We start from the raw sequence: 24,789 nt of genomic DNA on the forward strand, positions 1-24,789 counted from the left end.
CCTGTTATGCAGCTGATGTTACCATTTTACTTTTTGCATCTGATGTGAATTTTCTGGATATATCAGAGGACAGGACCAGAGTCTATGAAGAGGAGTTTTGCAACAATGCTGCAAGCAAAAGTATCAATACCTAAGCCCCTGTCATATAACAGAAAATGACACATCAAAAGGAAAATGTAAAGTCCGTATCACCTTGTTTGGAAGAAGCCAAAAGCAATTAATAAGATGCAGAAGTACAGAAATGTGATAGTGCACTAAGTCTAACTTGAGTTTTCTACACGATATTATGAAATTTGAGAAATTTAAGAAAGAATATTTAACACATGAAACGGATGGTGTAACACAAAAGAAGAAAACAATTGGAGGTAAAAATGATAGTGAGATATGGCTCATCACATTAAGTGACAAATATGGCTGTAGTGGAATATTAAGTTTCCATTGTTAGATTAGTAAATAATAGTGAAGAACTTCAAAAGGAAATGTTTGTGTTCAGAAAAACTTCAGCATAATCCCAGTAGTAAGACATTACATGATAATAGGACAAGCATATTATCTTTGTAAGCTGACAAAAAAATGGAAAAACATAATCACATGGAGAGAGCATCTCTACAGTATGAATTCAAATTGGATGATGTGACAAACTTGATCCCACAGTCTCTCTTTCAAATGGTAACTTCAAAATCAAATTTCTTGCTAAAAATCTCAACAGTAGTAAATTAAAAAGAACTGTGGTAAGACACTCCTTTACAGTTTCTTGGGAGAAAGATCTGATGATGGGAAAAGAGCACAATAAAACCAAATCATATCCTTTACTGATGGGTAAAGAAATGGAAGTCCGATTTCCACAATATTGTTACTCTCTTGACACAGCTTCAATTGTGGAAGAAGAACGGCGCTTAAGGCTGCTCCAGTCCACGACTGGTTTAGACCAATGGTTCCCAACCTCGGGGTAATTACCATCTGAGGAGTAAAATATAATTTTCTGAGGGGTAAAAGCTAAATGGTTCAATTGTTTGTCACAAAACTAAATTATTTTCAAAAGATCACTACTATATTACAATTTCGTAAGTCTTTAATATTGATTATATAAGTTATCAATAATTACTTTTCTCAATTAGTAGCATTAATGTTGATGGTGTTGAGGCAGCAACCAGCCACAAATTTATTTTCAGTTCCTTTATTACTGGTTTTGAATCATTATGATTTATCTTCAGATGCTTTTCATTCTTTCATTACATTTTTTTTACGTATTAATTGTCCTAAAATATAAATAAAACATAATTATAAGCATGCCACACAGATGGTTGCATTACAGATTTTCATTGGATGTGACTTACGTGAAATGTCGGTTTGGAGTGTTTGTTTTCATTACATTCGTCCAACAGATGTGAATTCATTCCCACTGCATTCTTATTGTTGCACACACAAATTTTTCTTGCTGAGCTTTTTAGATTTGTCACAGAAAAGATTTCTAGCACACACCACATGTTTTGATGCAATACAAAGTGCTTACAAACATATGAGTGACAAAGATGCTATGGTATTTTGTGACATCATGAAGATGTCCCATGTTTGGAAAAAGTTCATAAATTCACTTAAGCAACTGAAACACCTTTTACACTAGTACAGGGAGACATTGATAGTGTGAGCTTTGTGGTAAATACTGTTACATTAATTATATAGTTGATCCATTTTTTTTAGTACTGTATAGGTAAGACAGTAGGCTACATTATTTATTTACATTTAGCATCATGAGAATTGTAGTAACACATAAATTTGCTACTTGATCTGCAGATAAGCGTAAGAATATCATTTGCTATGGAGGGTGGAAAATAATTTTTGGAAATTTTTCAGGATAGGGGTGTTAGCTAACTCGGTTTGTTCATTAAGGATATAGTCTGGGGTGCTGTTCTCTCTCTCTCTCTCTCTCTCTCTCTCTCTCTCTCTCTCTCTCTCTCTATCTATCTATTAAATATCATTTCATTCATCTTTCATCACTTTAAAAATAAGTGTTCCAAGAAAAGCATTTCATTCTACAGATTAGATAGGTGCTAAAGTTGGAGATGATGCTGGGGGGGGGGGGGTTACTAGCTAATGCCTGACTGAACTCGAGGGGGGGGGGGGTTCTGAGGAAGGTTTGGAACCACTGATTTAGACAGTCTTAATTGGATATGCATACTTAGCACTGAATAAATTGACCATGGGCTGGAGTGAGATTCCATAGTGCTCAGAGCCATTTGAACAATTTTTTTGGTGTGAGATTTCCTCTCTTCTCCCATAAATTAAGCAGTGTGTGGGTATTACAAATGTTGTCTTATGTTGAGGCTGCAAGGATTGATGGAGGACCAAAAGTTAAGATGGGAAAATATTAAATACATTGCCCTTGCAGGTGTCACAGCAACTGTTGCCACTGCTATAAATTTAGCCATTATTAAAATGATTCTTTTGGCAACAGTTATGAAGAATGTAAAGCTCAAAATTTATACATGCAAAACATGTATACATGCATTAATATCTCTGAAGAATTATTTTGGACAGATCAATAAAATCAAAAGGTTTAAACTCCAAGCACTATGTGCAGCAGAATACGTTGCTACATTATTTTATTGTGGGGGAAGTAGAGGGAATGGAGAACATGGAAACAGTCTGGAGTTGAAATCAGATGCTACATAATGAGGGGAAAATATGTAAGTAAACAGAAGAGACATATGTAACTGAACAAATTTTCCATTACTTCAACAATCACAATAACAGAAATAAAAGGACTGAGAAAATGTGAAAATTGTGTGGAAGAAATGAATAGGTTATATGAAGAAATCAGTATAGAGAAATAGTTAATACCTGATTGTGGACAATCTCAGGTTGTTTAGGAAATGTGAAGAATCTCCACTGAGGACAACAGACTGGATTAATAAAGTGCAAAGAATAGAGCTAAATGAATACCAGATGAAGGACTAAACCAGGTTCATACAAGAAAAGAAATAATTACCAATGAGCAGATTAATATTTAGTGACTGAATCTTCAAGTTCGCCTCAAATATACATCGTGCTGAATCTCCCAGATAGATTAAAACTCTGTCCTGAGCTAATATTTGGAACTGGGGCTTCAGAATTTCATTAGCACTGTTAACTGTTGTGATGTGGCTTACTGAATTATTCATTTTACATCTTGTAATGCTGATAAGTGTGTTATCCGCAACAGAAAAAATCCAGATTCAATGTTTATACTCAAATTCTAGCTATAACTTAGTAGTAGTTTCTTAATTGTCACTATGTGAAGGTAAAATATAAATTGATTTGTTCTGCAAAGACTTTAGTTTTTCATTCAGTATTTTTATTAGTCATGTAAAGTAGAGAAATGGTTTTGGTGCTTCTTATAGGCAATGAAGAGGAAATAATGGGCTCTAGATTAATGATTAATTTTCTTTTGGCAGACTGTAGAGGGCAGACAAGTTGATGAAGCTGTAGCAAGTCTTTTTCACACAGTACTTTTCCACCGATCATTGGGTAAATTTCGATATAAGCAAGAAGGTAGTTACTCAGTAGGCACTGTCGGCTACTGTGATGTGGACTGTGATTTCATTGATTTTACATATGTAAGTATTTGAAATAATGAACTTGTAATTTGTTGTGAACTTTATTTCATTATCAATTTCATACCATCTGCAGTTGGAACATACATTTATTTGCAAACGAAATATAAATTGAGCACTATTGGAGCAACATTTTGACACTTTGATAAGAAAGGTAAAGAGCTGGTGTTAGTAACTGCTGAAATTTTTCATGATCAAAATGTATTGATTTCCAGCTTCTGGGTAAGATATAATCAAGAGTGACATAGCTTCTTTGTGAAAGTAATATGTATGTGCCACTTCAAATTGGACTTGAGAAGGATCTTGCTATGAAATGTATCCTTTATCAGTTCACTATCATGTATAACAAAACATTCACATTTAAAATAGGCGATGTAATTTGGATGTTTACTGAAGTGACACACACTCCTTAGTAGCAGAAACTGCAAATAATGTTTTGACAACTATTGAACAGTTGCCAACAAATACTGTTGCGTACTGTAGATAACAAAAGAGCATTTACTTACCCTTCATCTGGAGTCTACTTCATCAATAACGTAATATGTGTGTGTTTGGGGGGGGGGGGGGGGCGGCAGTAAGAAGATGTAATTATCAGCAATTTTGGTATGAATTGATTTTGAAATGAGAATTTTCTCATAAATTATCCCACATATTTTTGTCCTGTCTTGCAGCTTATTATTCTAAGTCATCTTTCCATTTACATAGTACTTGTTGCACAGAGCACTTCAAAAGAAAAATGTTTAAACTTCCTCTGACCACCTCTAAAACTTTGTAAGTACCTGTTTTCTTGAAAGCAGTTACTTAAACCACTGTCTTAGAATACTTATATTGCATTATGAACTTTGTCGTTTAGAAATGGTTTCAGTTGGAAAAAAGTGGATTATTCAGGATTAAGAGAAGTATTGTTATTCTCCGGATATTTGTATATATTTAGTAGTGGCCTCTTAACTATTTATAGGACAAAATGATTTTGAAAAGTGAGTATAAGTTTCTGAGATATTAATGGCGTGATGACAGCTTATGTATTACACTGCAGAAAGGTCTAATCTCAAAAGATTGATTTTTAAGATATTTCTTAATACACAAGAATACAGAATGAACTTTTGAAATAGAAGTACCAGAAATTATTCAGTGATTATAGAAACAAGCCTTTATTGTTTTCTGGAACTTTCTCGTGGGTTCTTGGTTCAGTTAAGTCACACAAGGTAGCACTATTTTTAATAGATTGGTCCTTTCGTGTGCGACTGTGGTGAATACCTCTCACAGAGCTTTAACAGAGATTAAACTGAAACTTTGAAATAATATTGTTAAATAGGATAGTGTAAAGAGAACACACGAAGCAGAAAAATTTTTTAATGAGTTGATGCAACTTTACTGACACTGAAGATTGGGTTGAGCAGTCTAGTGCCTTACTAGTCCTAATCATATTGGCAGTGGTGTGCCCTTGTCTTCCTCTGACCTTTGGAGAGTCCCATTTTTAAAACTGTGTGCTTTCACAGTACCATTCATATTGTGAAATTTGTGGCTTATAAGCAAATGAAAATAGGTCGGCAGATTCCTGGTGAGTTGTTCTTTTCATTGATATACCAATATGATTGCCCAGAAACATTGTACGTCTGATCTTTTATTAGCAGAAACTTTTTTCTTTAATTCTCAGTATCTCAAAGTAAAGGCAAATGTCAAAGTTGCACTATGCTGAAAGGGTAAAAAAGAACTGTGCCACATGCTTCCCAGTATTGAACCACCCCTTCCAGGTTCTTTGCAGAAACCTTTGTGGAAGTGTAGTATGTCCTGAGGGATTAAAACTGTTGGTCAGATATTGTTGTTACTTTGTCTTTAAAGCAAAACAATTCAATCTTATGAACTTAGTTCCTTTTAGGCATTTTGAATAGTTACTGCTGCGATATACGTTCCTTTTAGGCATTTTGAATAGTTAATGCTGCAATATACGTCTCTCTTGCAGCACTAGAATTAACCTAGAGTTAAAGCATCATACCTCTCAAAGCAAATTGAATGAACAGCTTACAGCTCTAGTTAACCAACCAGTTAAATGAATCAACAAAAATAATCAATTTTTGAAAATATAAGGTAATTAGACAGATAAAAAAGTTTGTTCACCAAGCAGTGGCAGGACACACACACACACACACACACACACACACACACACACACATATATATATATATATATATATATATATATATATATATATATATATATATATATATATATATATATATATATATACATAAAAAAACAAAGATGAGGTGACTTACCGAACGAAAGCGCTGGCAGGTCAATAGACACACAAACATACACACAAAATTCAAGCTTTCGCAACAAACTGTTGCCTCATCAGGAAAGAGGGAAGGAGAGGGGAAGACGAAAGGAAGTGGGTTTTAAGGGAGAGGGTAAGGAGTCATTCCAATCCCGGGAGCGGAAAGACTTACCTTAGGGGGAAAAAAGGACAGGTTTACCCTCTCCCTTAAAACCCACTTCCTTTCGTCTTCCCCTCTCCTTCCCTCTTTCCTGATGAGGCAACAGTTTGTTGCGAAAGCTTGAATTTTGTGTGTATGTTTGTGTTTGTTTGTGTGTCTATCGACCTGCCAGCGCTTTCGTTTGGTAAGTCACCTCATCTTTCTTTTTATATATAATTTTTCCCACGTGGAATGTTTCCTTCTATTATATATAAAAAAGGGTGTTAAAATTTGCTAGCTTTCAGAGCCAGTGGCTCTTATTCTTGCACAAGGGTTGAAGGGGAAAGAAGAGGGGTGAAGGAAAAGGACTGGTGAGGTTTAGGAACAGGGGAACAGTTAAGGATAGTCACCCAGCACTCTGGGTCAGGGGAGACTTACCGGACAGGAGGAGAAGGAAAGACTGATTGTTGGAGACTGCATCGGATGGTTTGAAGTCCTGAGAGTTTCAAGGTGGAAGATAAGTTAATGCGCAGGACAGAGATTAATGCCAAAACGTCGTACATGAGTTGGAGTGGAAAGCTAAGTGCATTTTATGTGGTAGAGGTGGGAGGCGGAGGTGGCAAAAAATACAGGTTGGAAAATGAAAGATATAGAAAACTGAAAGGGAGTGAAGAAAGGAATAGTTACTTTGAAGAAACTAACATAAATTAAGCCCAGATGGGTAGCGGGAACCAATGTCATGTTGTAGTGCCAGTTCCCACATGCGGAGTTCTGAGAAAGTGGTGTCTTGGGGGAAGAACCCTGATGGCAGGTGTGGTGGAAACGGGCACTGAGGTTATGAATGTTATGTTGTACAGCATACTCTGCAACAGAGTATTGTGTTACTAGTATATACCCTCTACCTATGCCCATTCATATTAACTCATGACTTTGTGGTAGTCATGCTAATGTAAAAGGCCGAACAATGTTTAAATAAGAGGTGGTATGCGATGTCATTTCAGAGGCCGCTCTCCCTTTGATAGTATATGTTTTGCCAGTTATGCGGCTGGTATAGTGGCACGGGGATAGATAGTGGCACGAGGATGTATAGGGCAAGGCTTACAGTGGGGGCTGTCACAGACGTAGAAGCCGTAGGGTACAGAGATATGTGCAGGAGGAATGAAAGATCTAACAAGGATATTGTGGATATTGGGAGAGCAACAAAAAGGTGTTCTAGGTGTGATGGGCAAAATGTTGGACAGAATCAACCTCATTTCAGGGCTCAGTTTTAGGAAGTCACAACCTTCATGAAATAGCTGATTAATACACTCAAGACCAGTATAATACTGACAGGGGGGGGGGGGGGGGCATGACATCGGAATGACTGATTTACTTCAAACTTTGTACATGTTTAGTTGGCCGTTAAAGCAACATAATGTGCAAGTAATGAAGTGCACTACTCTGGCAATTCCAAGAAAATCGCAAGAGAAGTTTTACGCGTCTTTTATATGGCTAATGTGTGTAGATGTTGGCTGTCACAGCTCATGGTGGTCAAGTAATAAGCATTAGAACCTTAAAAGATGAACTTGTATGAGGCAACCGTTAGATTCCTGCTCAAACGTGCTTATTAATCTTTTTTTTTTTTCATCACTGGTCATATTAATTTATATGGCATTTGAGAGGCAATATAATGAAAAAAGACACTGTGTATTTGCATGAAGTTTCAATTTGTTTTCCATGTCTGCATGATAAGTAGCATCCTGTAAGGTGTGATGATGTGAGCATGTCCGATGAGTAATTGTGCATTACTCTTGTGATTTGGCACATTGTAACTCATTATATTACCGATCGTGAATAACATGATTTGCATTATATTACTGATCATGAATAACATCATTTGCATTATTTAAAACTTTTATCCATTATGAATGAGGAACACTGTGACTGATGAATAAAGGTGTCTTGTAATTATTGAAACCAGTCACCGTTTGTTTTTTCCTTTAATTTTTTTTATTCCATTACCGGATTCGAACTGCCTAGCGATTCATCAGATGGTACATTTATTAATTTTCTGCAGCAATGTGGAAGTCATGTAGAGTGATTAATAACCATTGGTTGGATTGCACTGCAGTACAATTAACGTCACAGGCAAACATTCATTATATTTTCCAGATTACTGTGTTCACCTATATCCAACTAATGGGTATTAATCACTGTACACAAATCCCACAGTACTGCAGACAATTAATAAATGTACCCTCTGATGATGAATCTCGAGGCGGTTTGAAACTGGTAATGCAATAATAAAGAAAAATGAAGAACAAAACAAAAGTGACTGGTTGCAGTAATTTCAAGAAACCTTTATTCGCATAATTATTTGTTTAGGTTTGACATGGGCTCTCAAAGTCTGTCCTTCATCTTTGAAAATTTAATTACATACAGTAAATAGGCAAATAACATAGTAAATTCACTAAAACTTCATGAAAATGCATGTGGTTTTTTCCACTATATTACCTCTTAGATGTCACGTAAATTAAATAATGTGACGAGTGATACTAAAAACACAGATTAAAAAGTGTTATCAGGACTCCAACTGTTGTCTTGTTTACGAACCTCTTCCAACACGCCAAGGCTAACCACTTGACCACAGTGACTTCTTACGGTTGGCATCTTCGCACAGCTACATCAATTACATAATACATTTAAAACTTCTCTAGTGATTTTCTCAGAATTGCCTGAGTAGTGCCCTTACTGCTTGCATGTTATGTTGTTTTAATTGCCTACTAAAGGTGTACAAAGTCTGAAGTAAAACCATGATCCCAACATTGTGGCCTCCCCTTGGAAGTGACAAGTGGTGTACTCCGAAGGTTGTTTTTTTTTTTGGCATGAGTAGTGCTAGGACTGGATGTGATGACCTGGAAAATCTGCTTTTGAATTAGGCTGATCGTGTAATTACATCCAGTGAAGGCTGAAGTGAGAATGGTGGTGTATAGCTGTAAAGAGTCTGCATCTGAACAAACATGTTTGCCTCAAATGCCAAGTTGTATGGGAGGGAATGTTTCCATGTCAAACATTCCCTCTCACACAGCCTTAGAATTTGAGGCAAACATATTTGTTCAGATGCAGACTCTTCACATTAATACACCACCATTCTCACCTCAGCCTGCACTGGATATAATTACTCCACCAGCCTAGTTCAGAAGCAGATTTTCCAGTCCATCACATCCAATCTTGGAACTACTCATCACTCCAAAAAACAACTTAGGATTACACCACTTGTCTGTCAGTAATATACTGGTCTTCAGTGTATTAATCAGCTACTTCAGCAAGGTTATGACTTCCTAAACTGTACCCTGAAATGAGGTCGATTCTGTCTGACATTTTGCCCATCACACCTAGAACATCTTTTTGTTACCCTACCAATCTCCACAATATCCTTGTTAGACCCTACATTCCTCCTGCATGTATCTCTGTACCCTATTGCTCCTATGTCTGTGACTGTCCCCGCTGTAAGCCTTGCCCTCTTGCCCTATGCACCCCCCTGCCACTACCTATACCAGGCCTGTAACTGATAAAAACACACACTATCAATGGGAGAGCCACCTGTGAAATGACACATCATATACCAGCTGTTATTTAAACATTGTTCAGCCTTTTACATTGGCATGACTACCACAAAGTTATCAATTAATATGAATGGGCATAGGCAGAGGGTTTATACTGGCAACACACAATGTCATGTTGCAGAGCATGCTGTACAACATAAGTCATAACCTCGGTGCCTGTTTCCACCACACCCGCCATCGGGGTTCTTCCCCAGACACCACTTTCCCAGAACTCCGCAGGTGGAAACTGGCAGTACAAGAAGTCCTTGATTCTCGCCACCCACCTGGGCTTAATTTACGTTAATTTTTTCGGTCTTGGTGTTTCTTCATGGTAACTATTCATTTCTTCACTTCCTTTCAGTTTCCTATATCTTTCACTTTCTGACCTGTCTACTTTTTGTCACCCCACTCCTACCTCTTATAATGTAAAATACACTTAGCTTTCCACTCCAACTCGTGCATGATGTTTTGGCAGTAATCTCTGTCCTGCACATTACTTTATCTTCCAGGTAGACGCTATCAGGTTTTCAAATCATCTGATGCAGTCTCCGACAGTCTTTCCTTCTCGTCCTGTCCAGTAAGTTTCCCGTGACCCATTGTTCTGGGTGACTATTCTGAACTCTACCCCTTTTCATAAACCGCACCAGTCCTCTTCCTTCACACCTCTTCCTTCCCCTTCAACTCTTGCGCCAGAATGAGGAACCACTGACTCCGGAAGCTTGCAAACTTTAATACATTTGTGTGTGTTTTCTCCTGCTGCTGCTTGGTGAGTCAATTTTTTAGCTATCCAAGTACATTATATTTACAATCAATTAAATGAATGTCTCAAATGCAGTCTGTGAATATAGTTACATGATGATTAAAGTGTGATGAAAATCAGTTTTCATTTAGTTTCTAACTCCGAAGTTTGTCTTCAGCTTGACTGGCTGTACAAACTCGCACGCTCATTAAAATTATTTTTGTAATGAAGTAAATCTTTCCAGTAGCTTTTGTCAGGATTTTAATAACCAGCAATAAAAACAACAAGAGTCATATATTTCATTTAAGTGGTTGTGTCCCTTCTAAACAACTCATTCTGAATATGCAGTCTTCTCCTTGTAGTCCTGTCTGTATTACCCATGGAAGAATGAAACAGGTCACACGTTAGTTTAGGGTTTTTCTGTTGGTCAAAAGTCCTTCATTTACAGGAGAAAGGGATGTATAGACTTCCTGTAATATCACTCAAGTACAATGGCATTTTCTGCGAAGCACAATAAGAACTTTGCTCCATTTGCATCAGTTTCATGAGAGCTGTTGGATAATTTTGTGTGTGATTTGGTCCTTAGACTATAGCAATCTGTATGCATATTCACAAGCTGACTGATTGTCTATCAGTAATGAGCGAACTGTGTAAACAGTGTTCTCAAGGCACGAATGTTGCATCCTGTGTTGTAACTAATCAACTGGTTACTTTAATTTCAGATCACTTCTTCTGAACTGGAAATGTTTGGCTGTCTGCAACTGAACATCCTTTGACTCACTGATGCTTGGTTTTTTCCTTCTTTTTGTAACTTTGAAATTAACACCATAGAATCTGAAATATAGAACTGTTTCTGTCGGTCTATGACTAGACAATGGTTTGTCTACAAACCACTTTCAAGACAAGACCTCTATGTGCCAGTTAACTATGTGAAAATTTACCATTACATTCCTAACTCATAAACCCAATAAAATCTCCCTAGACAACCTTCAAACTGATATAATCAAGGTTACTGATCACCTTTTGCTGGAGTCTGTGAAGAATAGTTGCACATAAGAGAGAGATGATTTTATGTAATGTATGCTGTGTTTTTAATTTTTGTACAGCATATATTAAACAGGCAATTATAATCAAACTGATTGTGTTTGCAATCTGCAAAGTTGATACTTTTGTCACTGTAATAATTCATCTGGAGAGAAATTTCAAAGTTGGGAACTCTTTAAAGCATTTGAATAACTTTTATGTCTTATGTAAGTCGGGCTTGGTGGTCTAGTGTTAAAGGGCGAACCTGGAGACCATAATGTCAGACACTAGAATTTTTCTGTCTGCCTTTATGCTAGCCTCGAGCTCTAAATGATGTCAAGATACGCCAGGAGTGAAATGTGGTTCAGATTCCATTTTAAACTCTAGGTGCCCTTTTCCCAGTAGGATTTCCAGGGTAGATTAAGTGAGCACAAGTCACCGAAGTGGTGTCCAGTGGAAATAACTTGCAGACAGATGGTTGAACATTTCTCCTGGGTGGTGTGCAGCCAGTTATGTCATACCAATATACCTTCTTACACCTTCTGTGTATGCAGGGTGCTCGGAAATTCCAGTTACACACTTAAAGGGCTTTTAGAGGGGGGTGAGTAGAGAATATTTTGAAATGGAACCATTGCCAGGCATGTACTGTTCCCATGCTACAACCATTTGAGATCATGTTGGTAACACAACTACTTTGCAAGTAATTGCTCGGGTGTGACTCAGTACATCACTTTTTTTATAATTCCACTCACTTATTAACTGCCAAAGAAATTGCTTGTGTACTTGTTGACGGATTCTCTTCAACGTGATGCAGTACGGCCTCTTGCAGTTTGGGTGTGTGGTGGCTTCTCATAGCATCACAGTCATGCCTGATGATGGTGAAGGTACACTTTCTTGAAGCTATTGCATAAATTGTGGCAAAAAGAGTACATGATGGAGTCAGACGTTGTGGAAAACGATCTTGGTAAAGGTGACTAGCAGCTCTTCCATTACCATGAGCTTCGGCATTCAGAAACATCGTATTAATGTATTCTGTAAATGTGTACTCGACCAAGTTGCTCTAACATTCACAGACACATGAATGTGGCTTGAAACAGGTCAGGGTGGTGGTGGTTAGTGTTTAACGTCCCGTCGACAACGAGGTCATTAGAGACGGAGCGCAAGCTCGGGTTAGGGAAGGATTGGGAAGGAAATCGGCCGTGCCCTTTCAAAGGAACCATCCCGGCATTTGCCTGAAAAGATTTAGGGAAATCACGGAAAACCTAAATCAGGATGGCCGGAGACGGGATTGAACCGTCGTCCTCCCGAATGCGAGTCCAGTGTGCTAACCACTGCGCCACCTCGCTCGGTGAAACAGGTCAGGGAGGTAGGATACATGCCAAATTACATCATCAGCCGATTTGATGTAACAGTCCCTCACCATGACTACCCTTTGCATGCCTACCTAGTGAATGCGTTTTATTTTGGTCCAGTACCGGCAGTTTTAAAAATTTATTTTATTTTTGGTGCAAGACTGCACCTTTTTGTTTGGTTTTTCATTATTGCATGTTTTGTATTTGGGCCTTATTTCTTACTGCACTTTGTTTCAAGCAACTGTGCATCCACACATTGGCATATCTTTCTTTGTGTGTTCACTCTCAATAATATATAGTAAATATATCCTAATAAAGGGTAGAGGATTCTTATAAAAGCACCAGCTGATTCTAATTAAACTGACGGTGTTCCGAGTGCTGTGGTGCAGGCTGTATACATTGTAGGATGCTGAAACAACATGCATATGTTCAATAACCAGTGTGCTTGTGGAGTATTCTGAAAAAATAGTAGTTCCATTTTCTACCCCCATGTGAAAATATGGTGCTGTAAGCATTTGGAATGTGGTGTAGTTGCAGGAAAAGGGGAGGAACGATCAGACACAAGGTAATGGTGGTTCTGTCACTTTTGTTAGAATATGGTCACGAGTTATAATGTGTTCAGTATGGTCCCTGGCTTAGCAGCATACTGCACTAATAACACTACACGGTCTACAGTTGCTTGCAGATTATTCAGTCTAGTCAGAGCGATATGTCATCATATGATGTCTTTCAGATCTGGAAGAGTTTGGATACATCCCCTATTAGACATGATCCCTACAACCAGAAGTCACATGGATTTAGGTTAGGGGATCTGGAAGGCCACATATGTTGAAACTGCCTGGAGATGATGTGGCCCCATCTTGCATGAAAATAGCTGTTTAAACACAGTCGTGTTCTTGCAAAGCTGGAATCATGTGTTGCACAAGGAGGTCCTTATAGTGTGCAGATGTTGCTGTACACCTAACAGGCATGCAAGGTGTCATCTTCTCGAAGAAAAATGGACCGAGAATGCTTGAGCTTGCAAAACTACACCACAGAGTCACATAAGCTGAGTGCAGTGGATGTTCTTGCACAACATGTGGCGGAGTAAATCCCCACATGTGACAGTTCAGTTCTGTGCATTCACAGCACCATACAGAGCTAAATGTGCCTTGCCTGTACAAAGAATCTTCCCTGGCCACATGTCATCCACTTCCCTGTGTGCCAAAAGAACGAAGGGCCAAGTCATGGTGTTGTAACCTATCTTGGGACTTCATTTGGTAGATGTTCTGAATGCCATACCAGTATAAAATGTGCCACAAAATCTTCTGATCTGTTGACCAAAGGGGAAACAATTCCCAGTTCCTGTGACACAGCTTGAGCACTGGCTGCAGAATGAGGCATGGGCTGTGCGGTTGGCTATAGCTGTAGCAGCTTCAACTACTGCCATGGGAATGAGCCACCTCCTTCTCCCTAGTGATCTCCCCAATTCAACTGTTTCTCCAGATTTCTTGATCATATTCTTTATCCCATTTATTGACATGGGGCATTTTCACAGCTGTTTCTGTCAGTGATATTCCTACTACTATTGCTGCTGTTCTGATAAAACTTTACCTGCAGTGCATGTTTTTTCTTCTCAATAGCCATTGCGTTTCTTATAAAAACTTCAATCTTATTGACTGTTTACACCAACAGTCATTTCATAAAAAAATCAACTAATGTCGCCAAGTGACAAACAGCCTACTGTTGTTTAAAACACAAACATTTCACATGTGCTTGTTTACATTGCCATATTTTCTCCAGCCGGTGCAAAGTGGAACTATTATTTTTTTCAGCACACTCCATGAGCACACTGATTAATGAACATATGTACGATGTTTCAGCAACTTGTGAGACATACAGCCTACCTTGCACCACTCAGTACACTGTGTTTAATTATAACCACCAGGTATTTTCTTCTACCACCTTTCTTTTGTGCTGTGGCATAAGCTTAAACACATTGTGTAGTAGAGACACGTGAAACTATGCTATTGGCCATTTTCACTCTGTTTGTACCCTTGTGGAGAGCGTGTGCAGGTGAATCTCACAGGTCCTGTATGTGGGGAAAGAACTTCGTGTGTCACATCCCCGCTAATTTGAGAGAACATAGCAATGTGTCAATATGGTCAACTGTCCCCATACTTGATTTGTAAACTACAACACAGTATGGTTTCCCATTTGTTGCACCAGTCTTTCTGTTGGTTTCTGCTGTCTCACATTTTTGTGGTATTACAGGTAGTCAGTAACAATATTACTTTTATTATACCACTTTGTGACAAGCATTACATCAGTAATGCCCATTCATACAAAAAGTGCCAGATGTGGTTGTCTCATAATTAGGAAGTCAGGGGACCAACTTTAGGTTTGAATACCAATTGTCAACTTAAAGTGAGTGTTCTCATTTGAAATATGGCTCCATGAGTGTTACCACTATGTTGGCAAATTTATCCAAATTGTGGAAGCCAGATCGATGATATAACTTGTCCAACAGTTGTACAGCACAAATGTTTTGTATTCCAAACCTACTTTTGGATGATGTGTACTGTTTGAAAGATAATTGCCCTTTGAACAATGACAGGCTTTCATTGCTGCAGTGTTTTTTATATGGGTGAAATACATTGTGAAATTCTAGTGTAGAATGGCAGGTCTCCTTAATTTGTGGAAGAGTTGTCACTAAAATGAAGCATTCTCAAAATCAATTAAACATGATCTCTGGGACACGTATTATGTTTGAGTATAATGACTTTTCTGGAGACTAGAAATCTACTCTGTAGGAATCAGCATGGGTTTCGAAAAAGACGGTCGTGTGAAACCCAGCTCGTGCTATTCATCCACGAGACTCAGAGGGCCATAGACACGGGTTCAAAGGTGGATGCCGTGTTTCTTGACTTCCGCAAGGCGTTCGATACAGTTCCCCACAGTCGTTTAATGAACAAAGTAAGAGCATATGGACTATCAGACCAATTGTGTGATTGGATTGAAGAGTTCCTAGATAACAGAACGCAGCATGTCATTCTCAGTGGAGAGAAGTCTTCTGAAGTAAGAGTGATTTCAGGTGTGCCGCAGGGGAGTGTCATAGGACCGTTGCTATTCACAATATACGTAAATGACCTTGTGGATGACATCGGAAGTTCACTGAGGCTTTTTGCAGATGATGCTGTGGTGTATCGAGAGGTCGTAACAATGGAAAATTGTACTGAAATGCAGGAGGATCTGCAACAAAGTGACGCATGGTGCAGGGAATGGCAATTGAATCTCAATGTAGACAAGTGTAATGTGCTGTGAATACATAGAAAGATAGATCCCTTATCATTTAGCTACAAAATAGCAGGTCAGCAACTGGAAGCAGTTAATTCCATAAATTATCTGGGAGTACGCATTAGGAATGATTTAAAATGGAATGATCATATAAAGTTGATCATCGGTAAAGCAGATGCCAGACTGAGATTCATTGGAAGAATCCTAAGGAAATGCAATCCGAAAACAAAGGAAGCAGGTTACAGTACGCTTGTTCACCCCCTGCTTGAATACTGCTCAGCAGTGTGGGATCCGTACCAGATAGGGTTGATAGAAGAGATAGAGAAGATCCAACGGAGAGCAGCGTGCTTCATTACAGGATCATTTAGTAATTGCGAAAGCGTTACGGAGATGATAGATAAACTCCAGTGGAAGACTCCGCAGGAGAGACGCTCAGTAGCTCGGCACGGGCTTTCGTTAAAGTTTCGAGAACATACCTTCACCGAGGAGTCAAGCAGTATATTGCTCCCTCCTACGTATATCTCGCGAAGAGACCATGAGGATAAAATCAGAGAGATTAGAGCCCACACTGAAGCATACCGACAATCCTTTCCACGAACAATACGAGACTGGAATAGAAGGGAGAACCGATAGAGGTACTCAGGGTACCCTCCGCCACGCACCATCAGGTGGCTTGCAGAGTATGGATGTAGATGTAGATGGGTGTAATTAAATTGAAAACTGCAGTTTTTAAGAGAATGTGTCTAGACTAATTTTCAGCTTTTCATAAGGATCATAAGCAGACAAATGCAGTGGGGAAATAACTTCTTCAAATGCCATATTTCCACCATGACTATCTAAAATGCAGGGATACTTTGGTATTTGCCTTGGTATGAAAATATAATCTATTGGCTTTGTGTGCTACAAATTTCATCATACTTTCTGATAAAATATCAGGAAAAAGAGTAGGATGATGCAGTATTGTCATAATATGAACTTGTCTGAAGCTGAGTCATCAAACACATGCACAAATGGATGAATTTGTTATAGTCAAACCTGTTGCTAAAGCATACTTTTTTCCCAAATATTTTGCTTGCACTTCGAGACACTTCAGATTCTCAAGAACTTTCATCTCTTGTTGAAGCAGGTGGACGTTATAGCAGTTCATAGACATGGCTCAGAACTATTACTTCAGGATTCTGTCAAAAGTTGTTGCTGTGATCACAATCAATGAGTTTTTACATTAATATCGTTGTGCACAGACTCTGAGCAGGCCAAATGTTGAAAAGCTATTTGACACTCAGTGTGGCTATATGGCTCTGTGTTTTAACATGCCCAGAGCATACAGGTACACGAGTGGAAGCATGTCTAATGCATTAGGAACACACCAGGGTCTCCATGGCTGCACACCCTAACATGTTCAGTGCACCTGAGAGCAGGACCTAGGCATGTGTTAATCCATTATACATGAGTCAAAGAATTAAAAAAATAACCTCACTTATCACTACATGCATTGTCTAAACCTGTCAATTCAAATTTGATTGCTTCCTTGTTTGGAAGCCAACTTTTTTAAAAATGTAAACTGAATATGCATCTTTTGATGCATCAAATTGGTAGCCCCCATAGTTCTCTCCTTATTTTTGGGAATCATTTATTTTCGCAAAAGCAGGATGAGTTGACACTGAAAATGACTTCGTTATTAAAAACACTTTTTGTATAATTTAGTTGGGAGCAATGCTGTATTGTGGCATTTTGTAAACAACAAAAGAAATAATACAGTCATAGGTATTTGTTTCAAACTTAGATGACTTTTCAGCAGTTGTGTGCTGAAGTTGCTATGCAATTGGGTAGTTAAAGTATTTTAGGAAGATGATCCCAGTGTCACACCTCTGTTGTCATAGAATTCAACATTGGTACAGTTACTAAAATTGTTTAACAGCATTCTGTGCTCATTACGTGACAGTGTTTCGGAATTACACATAGTCATCTCCATATGGTGGTACCCAAGGGTACAATAATTCTTGATTTCCGAACAAAAAGCTGTGAAAATGGGAACATGCCATGAGTTAATGTATTAAAATTACTAATGGATATGATGTGTTTCTGTAACCAGTTATGATGTGTGGATATATGTATCATAATAATCCTGAAGAAAAACAAGCCAGTAAACTTTGGAAGGCATCATGTTCTTCAACACAAAGATAGACAGAATTCATTCTATATGCAGCAGATGACAATGGTTATTTATTTCAACTATGAGAATTTTTTTGCCATTTTACAGGATTTTTGAAGTTAAACATTATCAGAGAGATACTTATCATTGGCAAATTGTAATTTTTTGCAAGGTTCTTTTCTGTTCCAATTTTGAAAGATCTTTATAATTATTAGAACTGCCTGTTCTTGAGTTTGCCACCCACTGAAATCTTTGCATCCTTCTATGATATTTATTTTATGCTGCTTCGTAAACTTCCAGATTAACATCTTGAATACCTCAGAATAACCCTTCTTCCTGCCATTGGTATTTAATCATGCAACTTAATTTCTAAGATCTTACTGTTTTATATTTGATATGCACCCTGCTATCAGTGCTTCAGATTTCGCACTATTCGCTTAGTTGGACATATGAACATGTTGTTTTGCTGGCTATTATGTTTATTCATTTTCAGGCAAGGGAAACACTTCAGCAGTTCGCTGCTTCATTCCACAGAGTACTGTTAAAGAGCAGGAGTGGCTGGGTGCAATTGTTATAGTTGTGGGTGGTACTAATACAATTGTTTTTGAAGTAATTTTGCTGTGTGTTAAAACAAATAAAGATAATTGGTACACTGAAATAGTCTTAATGTTGTTGACTAACTTTATTGGTTAACTGTCATGATACCAAAAGTTCTGCAAAAAATTTACACAGGCTTTGTTTTGTAAGGATGTAACCACATTCTGACTACTAGTGACATTCCACTGCATTTTATTGAAAGAACTTTAGTTTTATGCTGCACACTGTAGGTTGTAACTCAGATTGCACTGTAATCAACTAGGGTATTGTCTGTACATTATTGGTTTCAAATTTCACTACAGAGCTTGTAATGTGATGGCTGAAAAACTGCCAACTAAAGTATTAAAATGGACTAGATATGTTTCTGTATCATTTTATAGCTTATGTGTTTGGGTCATCTGTGAGTACAAATGCAGGGCAATAGTTTTTGTGGGAAATAAATGTATTAAAAATGAGCAAAATAGAAATGTTTGCCTTTGCTCGGTTTATATGGTATCATTCCTGTCTGTTGTTTGAGATGGGGAAATAGGCATATAATCAGGAAAGATGCTCTGTATTATTAATTAAAGATGAAAAAGACATTACCATTCTTGTTTTTATATTTTTTTGATCTTCTGTCTGTATTCATGTTTAACATCAGTTTTCAATTTTCAGGTTTGTTGTTCGTCTGACAACCTTGATCGTACTCTAAAGAGAGAAATTTCAGAGTTTTCAGAAGCCCTGCGTGGAAATGATGGCCCAAGCTCAGGACAAATTTCGTTAGAGTTTTTCCAGAAGAAAAAGAATCGGTGGCCTTTCCAGACAGAGTGTATACCTTGGGAAGTTTGGACTATAAGGCTAGAACTTATAAAACTTAACAATGAACAGGGTGAGCATAGGATATCTTTGTCATATTTGTTGTTGTTGTTCTCATGCTATTGTCTCCTGTGCAAACCTCTTCATGTCTGTGTAACTACTGTAATCTACATCCATTTGAACCTGCTTACTGTAGTCAACATTCGGTCTCTCTCTACATTTCTTACCCCTCCCCCCTTTTCCCCCCTCCTGCACCTGCAGGTGCATGTGCGCCCCCCCCCCCCCACTTCTCCCTCTCTCTTTCTCTCTTTCTTTCTTTCTTCAATTACCAAATTGATGATTCCATGATGTCTCAGGATGTGTCCTATCAACTGTTACCGTCTTTCATTCAAGGTGAGCCACAAATTTCTTTTTTCCCCAGTTTGATTTACTACTTCCTCAATAGTTACTCAATCTGCCCATCAACTTTTTAGTATTCTGGTGCAGCACCGTTGTCTGAATTACTTATTGTCCATTTTTCACTTCTGTACAAGGCTACAATCCAAACCAATACCTCCAGAAAAGTTGTTGTCTGACTGTAATTTATATTCAATGTTAACAAATCTCTCTCTTTCAGAAACTTTTTTTTGCCATTGTTAGTCAGCATTTTACATACACTCCACTTTTCCATTGTCAGTTACTTTAATGCCCATATAGTAAAACTCATTGGCCGCTTTTAGTGTCTCATTTCCTAATGTAACTCTGTCAGCTCTGCCTGATTTACTTTAACAAAATTCCATTACCCGTAAACAGTCATTTTGGAAAGCTTTAAAAATAATAGAAGAGACACTTGGAGAAGAATAATTGTCGATTTATAAAAGAGGAAGGGGATCTATTGTAAATGCCATATTTATAATGACATAATTGGAGCAGCTTCAGATTAATTTATCCTCTATGTTTCTAATTTTAGATCTTGAGGAGGCTTGTAACTGGGTCGAAGAGAGATACATGAGAAGTAATTTAACCCATATAATGAACTCTGATAAAAACTGTACATATCAAAACTAGACTGTAGAATTTGTCCAGAAAATTTATACATTGTTCAGATACTTAGACAACTGTGTGGTCTATTACAGTTATGAGTAATTATTGTTTCTACTGTAATGTTGAATTTGAGAACTAGCTCAGCAAAAGTATGAGTAATAGCAGACTGCAATTACTGTAAAGTGTGTATGCTGTCCTTTAGATTTCTGCCAATGACTTTAAATGAACATTGAAACAATGGAGATCTGCTGTGAAGTAACCCTCAAATTTAACATTAGAGGTAGTGAAATAATGAATCGTAACAGTAAATAAGGCAAGGGTGGGAAAATCACAAATGTATATTGCATAAAAACATTATCATTTGCGGGGTACCAGATTCTAATGTCAGGAAATGAATGTGTCTTAAAAAGACAAAGGTTCATACTTAGGAACATTCTCACAAAGTATAATAATGAAAATCTAAAGGCAAAACTGTGTGTTGACATTGACTGGTAAAAGATCTTGAAGAGATTTTGTATGCCTGGAATACTAGATGACAAGCAGCTCAGTGTGCAGATGTGCTTGTAGTTCCGGGCATCACTCGACAGCGGTTTCTTGTGCGCGGCCACCACACGGTTGCCATCTACTGATGGCGCCATCCTGTACACCTCCAACTCGGACATCTATGGCGGCTTGACATACACCACCCACACCTCCGGTTGGCAATTGAAGCCCCCTGTTTATAAGCATCTGCAGGAGCTGGTTTACACATTATATATGTTCTTGGCTGCCAGCAGGCAGGGGCTCCCCATGCACCTGTCCATGCCCCCATCTGTGCGCCTGTTGCTGGCCCCTTGTAGCCTCAGCACATGATGCATGTTTTGCAGGCTCCACCTCAGCTGCCAACACCTTGCGCACGATGCTGCTCCTGCCACGGCCCCCTCTGCCCCCCGCATCCTCAGCAACTTTGTTGATCTGCTTTGACGACTTCATGCTGTTTACGTATATGATGATGTAAAAGTCTCTTCAGTGCTTCCTATTCTTGGCATGTGTAGGTAGGTCATCCCCAAGTCCAGAGTTGTTCATAATCTTGATAGCAACTTTCTCTGGTTAGTAAGTACATTAAAACTGTAATATCTGCAGATTCTCCACAGCCAGTTGTCTTTTCTATTTCATAATGAGCCTTGAGATTGCCATATGTGACCCTCTTTTATACACTTTCCAATCAATAAAGTTCAGTGAAACATAAACAGATAGGTACATGACATGAATAGGAACTGATTATAATTTGTGTGCCTGACATAAAAAATTTAAATTTCTGTGCACATTCCATTGGAAAAAAATGTGGTCATATATCTACATTCCAATAATTAGGTTTCGATATTTGGTTGATGGATATGAAAAAAGATGTTTTGTTATTTTATTGAGTACTTGCAGCTAAGCACTAGTAGTAACGGTGATGTGTGTAGTAGATGAAGTAAAGGCTGTAATTCAGTCTTAACTGCTGGAAGCCTCCTGATGCTTAGGCAGGCAGCTTATTCAGTAACCATACAATTGATAGTGAACTGTTGTTTTACAATTTCATCAGTTTATTTTAGTGTTTATTTTTGAAATAGCAGTGTAATACACATGGGCTCGTGTACATTTTCTTTAGGTTTGATAGAAGATGACAGCTACACATAAGGATGAATTATATTGAAGTAAATAAAATGATTTCAGACAGTAGATAAGAGTTACATTGTTTGTTATAGAGAAGTTAATTGCTGTGTGAAGTACTGAATTTGAATAAAATCTTCCAGCTTTCCTACAAAGCAAAGTGATGTAGTGACATAAACACTGGAGTAGTATGGTTTGAAATCTGACATGTGTTCCATGGTTTTTCTGAATCTGTAGGAGATAATTCTGGGATGGTTTCTTATGCAAATACATTAATGTACTTTAATGGGAAGGCCAAAAACATATCAGTTTAAGAAATTAATACAGATATTAACACTTTATTGTGCACCATACAACTGACCACAGGTAACCACAAAATACCGTTAATTGGTTTTGTGATGGAGTGCTGGAAGAAGAGCATTCTTTAGAGAAAATAGGGGTCTTATGTACAAAGTGTTGTGGTGCAGCTGACAGGCGGTTCACAATATCATTTAGGTTGTGGTAAACAATCAGTCTTCAAACATACATGGAAAAGTTTTCCGATACTTACCATATGTTTGAAAAGGCTGCTGGTAAAAAGGGAGGGGGGGCTTGGTTATATAGACACTTGACATGAGCAAGTTTAGTGTTAATCACCTGGAAAATGTATATCCAAAGAAACAATATTATGGAAAGGATACTTGGTACGCACCGTATAGCAGAGATACTGAGTCGCAGGTAGGCATAACAAAAAGACTGTTAGAAAGTGAGCTTTCGGTTAACAAGGCCTTCATTGAAACCCCCCCCCCCCCCCCCCCCCCCACACACACACACACACACACACACACACATACACACAGTTGTTATGTTCCATCCTATATTTTCCATTGTTTGGTAACCAAAGAAATGAGAAATGTATTCATATTGAATACATGTGCAGAATTGTGGCTGAAATGAAACCAGTGTGATCGGGAATGCTATAAGCAAAAAATGCAGCTAACTGCTACATACCTTTGTTGCTGAGGTTGTGAACAAATGCTTCTGCGTTTGAATCCTGGTGATGGAAGAAATCACCATTATTTGGCTGGCAAGGGAGGAGAGGTGGTGATATACAGTTTCTCATCACCAGGCGTTTGTGTCAATGTCATGTGTTCTTCCAAACCTCTCTGCAGTGTTTTGTAGAATGAGATCAAGTGACGCCATGATTGGTGATGTTAAGTTCAGTGGCCTCCTTGATGCTATTAGAGAGAAGTATTAGTCAAAGCTCTGGCACTTGGTTTAACACTCGTCTTCTCTGTTTGTCAACGACAACACAAACACGCCACTGAACTGTACATGAACTTGTAGTCACATACACTGGACAGATACATTGAAGGCAAAGCAGTCACAGTTCATGGAATAAAGGTGCCATTGTCTACCAGCCAATAATGCCCTAAGGCTTTTCTTTGAGCTAACTTCAGGATTGTATAAGAAAGTTGATACTATGTCATTGATAGGAGGAGAATACTAATGATACTCTTGAACTGTCATATGTTGTAAATAGCTCAGTGATAGATAACTGAAATACAAGACTATGAAGTACTTGAATATATTACAAAATTCTCAAATACTATATTTGGCATTATAACATGAATATTCCGAGGTGATACATTGTATGGATTAAAAATGTAAATGTTAGAATGCAATGGGAAGATGATGATCTATTGTGGCTTGTGCCAAGTCAATGACACAACTAAAATAATCATTGTATAAAGGCTATGTATGTTATAAATAATGCAGGTGGTATATTGGTTAAAGAATGTTGTTGAAATGAGAGCTGTATGTATAATTTGCAGTCTGCAATTGTATTGAAACTTTACATGAAATTCTTGTCAGCATCTTGTCACATCATTGTGTAAGTCAGCCCAGTGTTTCTGACAAATGGAAGCATATTACACATTTTGTGTGTAGTAAATGTAACTGGGGAATGTATGTTTGTTATTTCTTGTTTGTTCAAAGCTGCCCATAACTTGTTATAATTTTTGTCACCAAATTGCTTGACAATGCCTGAAGAAAGCAAAAGTACTCAGTTGTCAATGAAACAGAGCGGTTGTTCAAATAAAACCAGCTAGTCTGGTACAGTAAAATGGATCCTTTTGAAATCTTTGTGATTACTTCATCTTCTCCTTTAAATCATGATGTGATAAATACTGTTTGCTGTTGATCATTTCACTTTACTCTGTAATAGCTACCACAGCTTTTTTTTTCACAGATTGGCATTTAAAATTTATTAGTACCTTAACTGATAAGTTGTGATTCATAATAGCATACTTGCTCATGATGAAGAATTTCTATTGCGTACAAAATAACAACAATAATTATATATATATTTTTGTTTGTGTATGTAAACTGTACTTGCATCAAAAGTAACTGCTTTGGTTACATAAAATCACAGGAAATACACAATAAACTAATTTTTTTTAATTACCTACAAACTTACTGTTCCCCCCTGCGGGTCCGGGGATTAGAATAGGCCCGAGGTATTCCTGCCTGTCGTGAGAGGCGACTAAAAGGAGTCCCTCCCCCTCAAGGGGGTAGTTAACGCCTGCGTCCGGAGACGGACGGTTCCACGACCTCTATTTGCG

The 24,789-nt window shown here is 38.0% G+C and overlaps 1 protein-coding gene across 1 annotated transcript in view; it reads left to right on the forward strand.

Annotated features, from left to right (window-relative positions):
• The window catches only part of LOC124721839 (autophagy-related protein 101), a 39,834-nt gene that overhangs the window by 1,479 nt on the left and 13,566 nt on the right, over window positions 1-24,789 (forward strand). Inside the window, exons 2-3 of the mRNA XM_047246967.1 lie at window positions 3,435-3,596; window positions 19,388-19,601. Coding sequence (XP_047102923.1) covers window positions 3,435-3,596; window positions 19,388-19,601 — 376 coding nt within the window. The remainder of the gene's footprint in view (window positions 1-3,434; window positions 3,597-19,387; window positions 19,602-24,789) is intronic.

The sequence above is a fragment of the Schistocerca piceifrons genome, chromosome X (assembly GCF_021461385.2).
Source record: "Schistocerca piceifrons isolate TAMUIC-IGC-003096 chromosome X, iqSchPice1.1, whole genome shotgun sequence".
Classification (NCBI taxonomy): Eukaryota; Metazoa; Arthropoda; class Insecta; order Orthoptera; family Acrididae; genus Schistocerca; species Schistocerca piceifrons.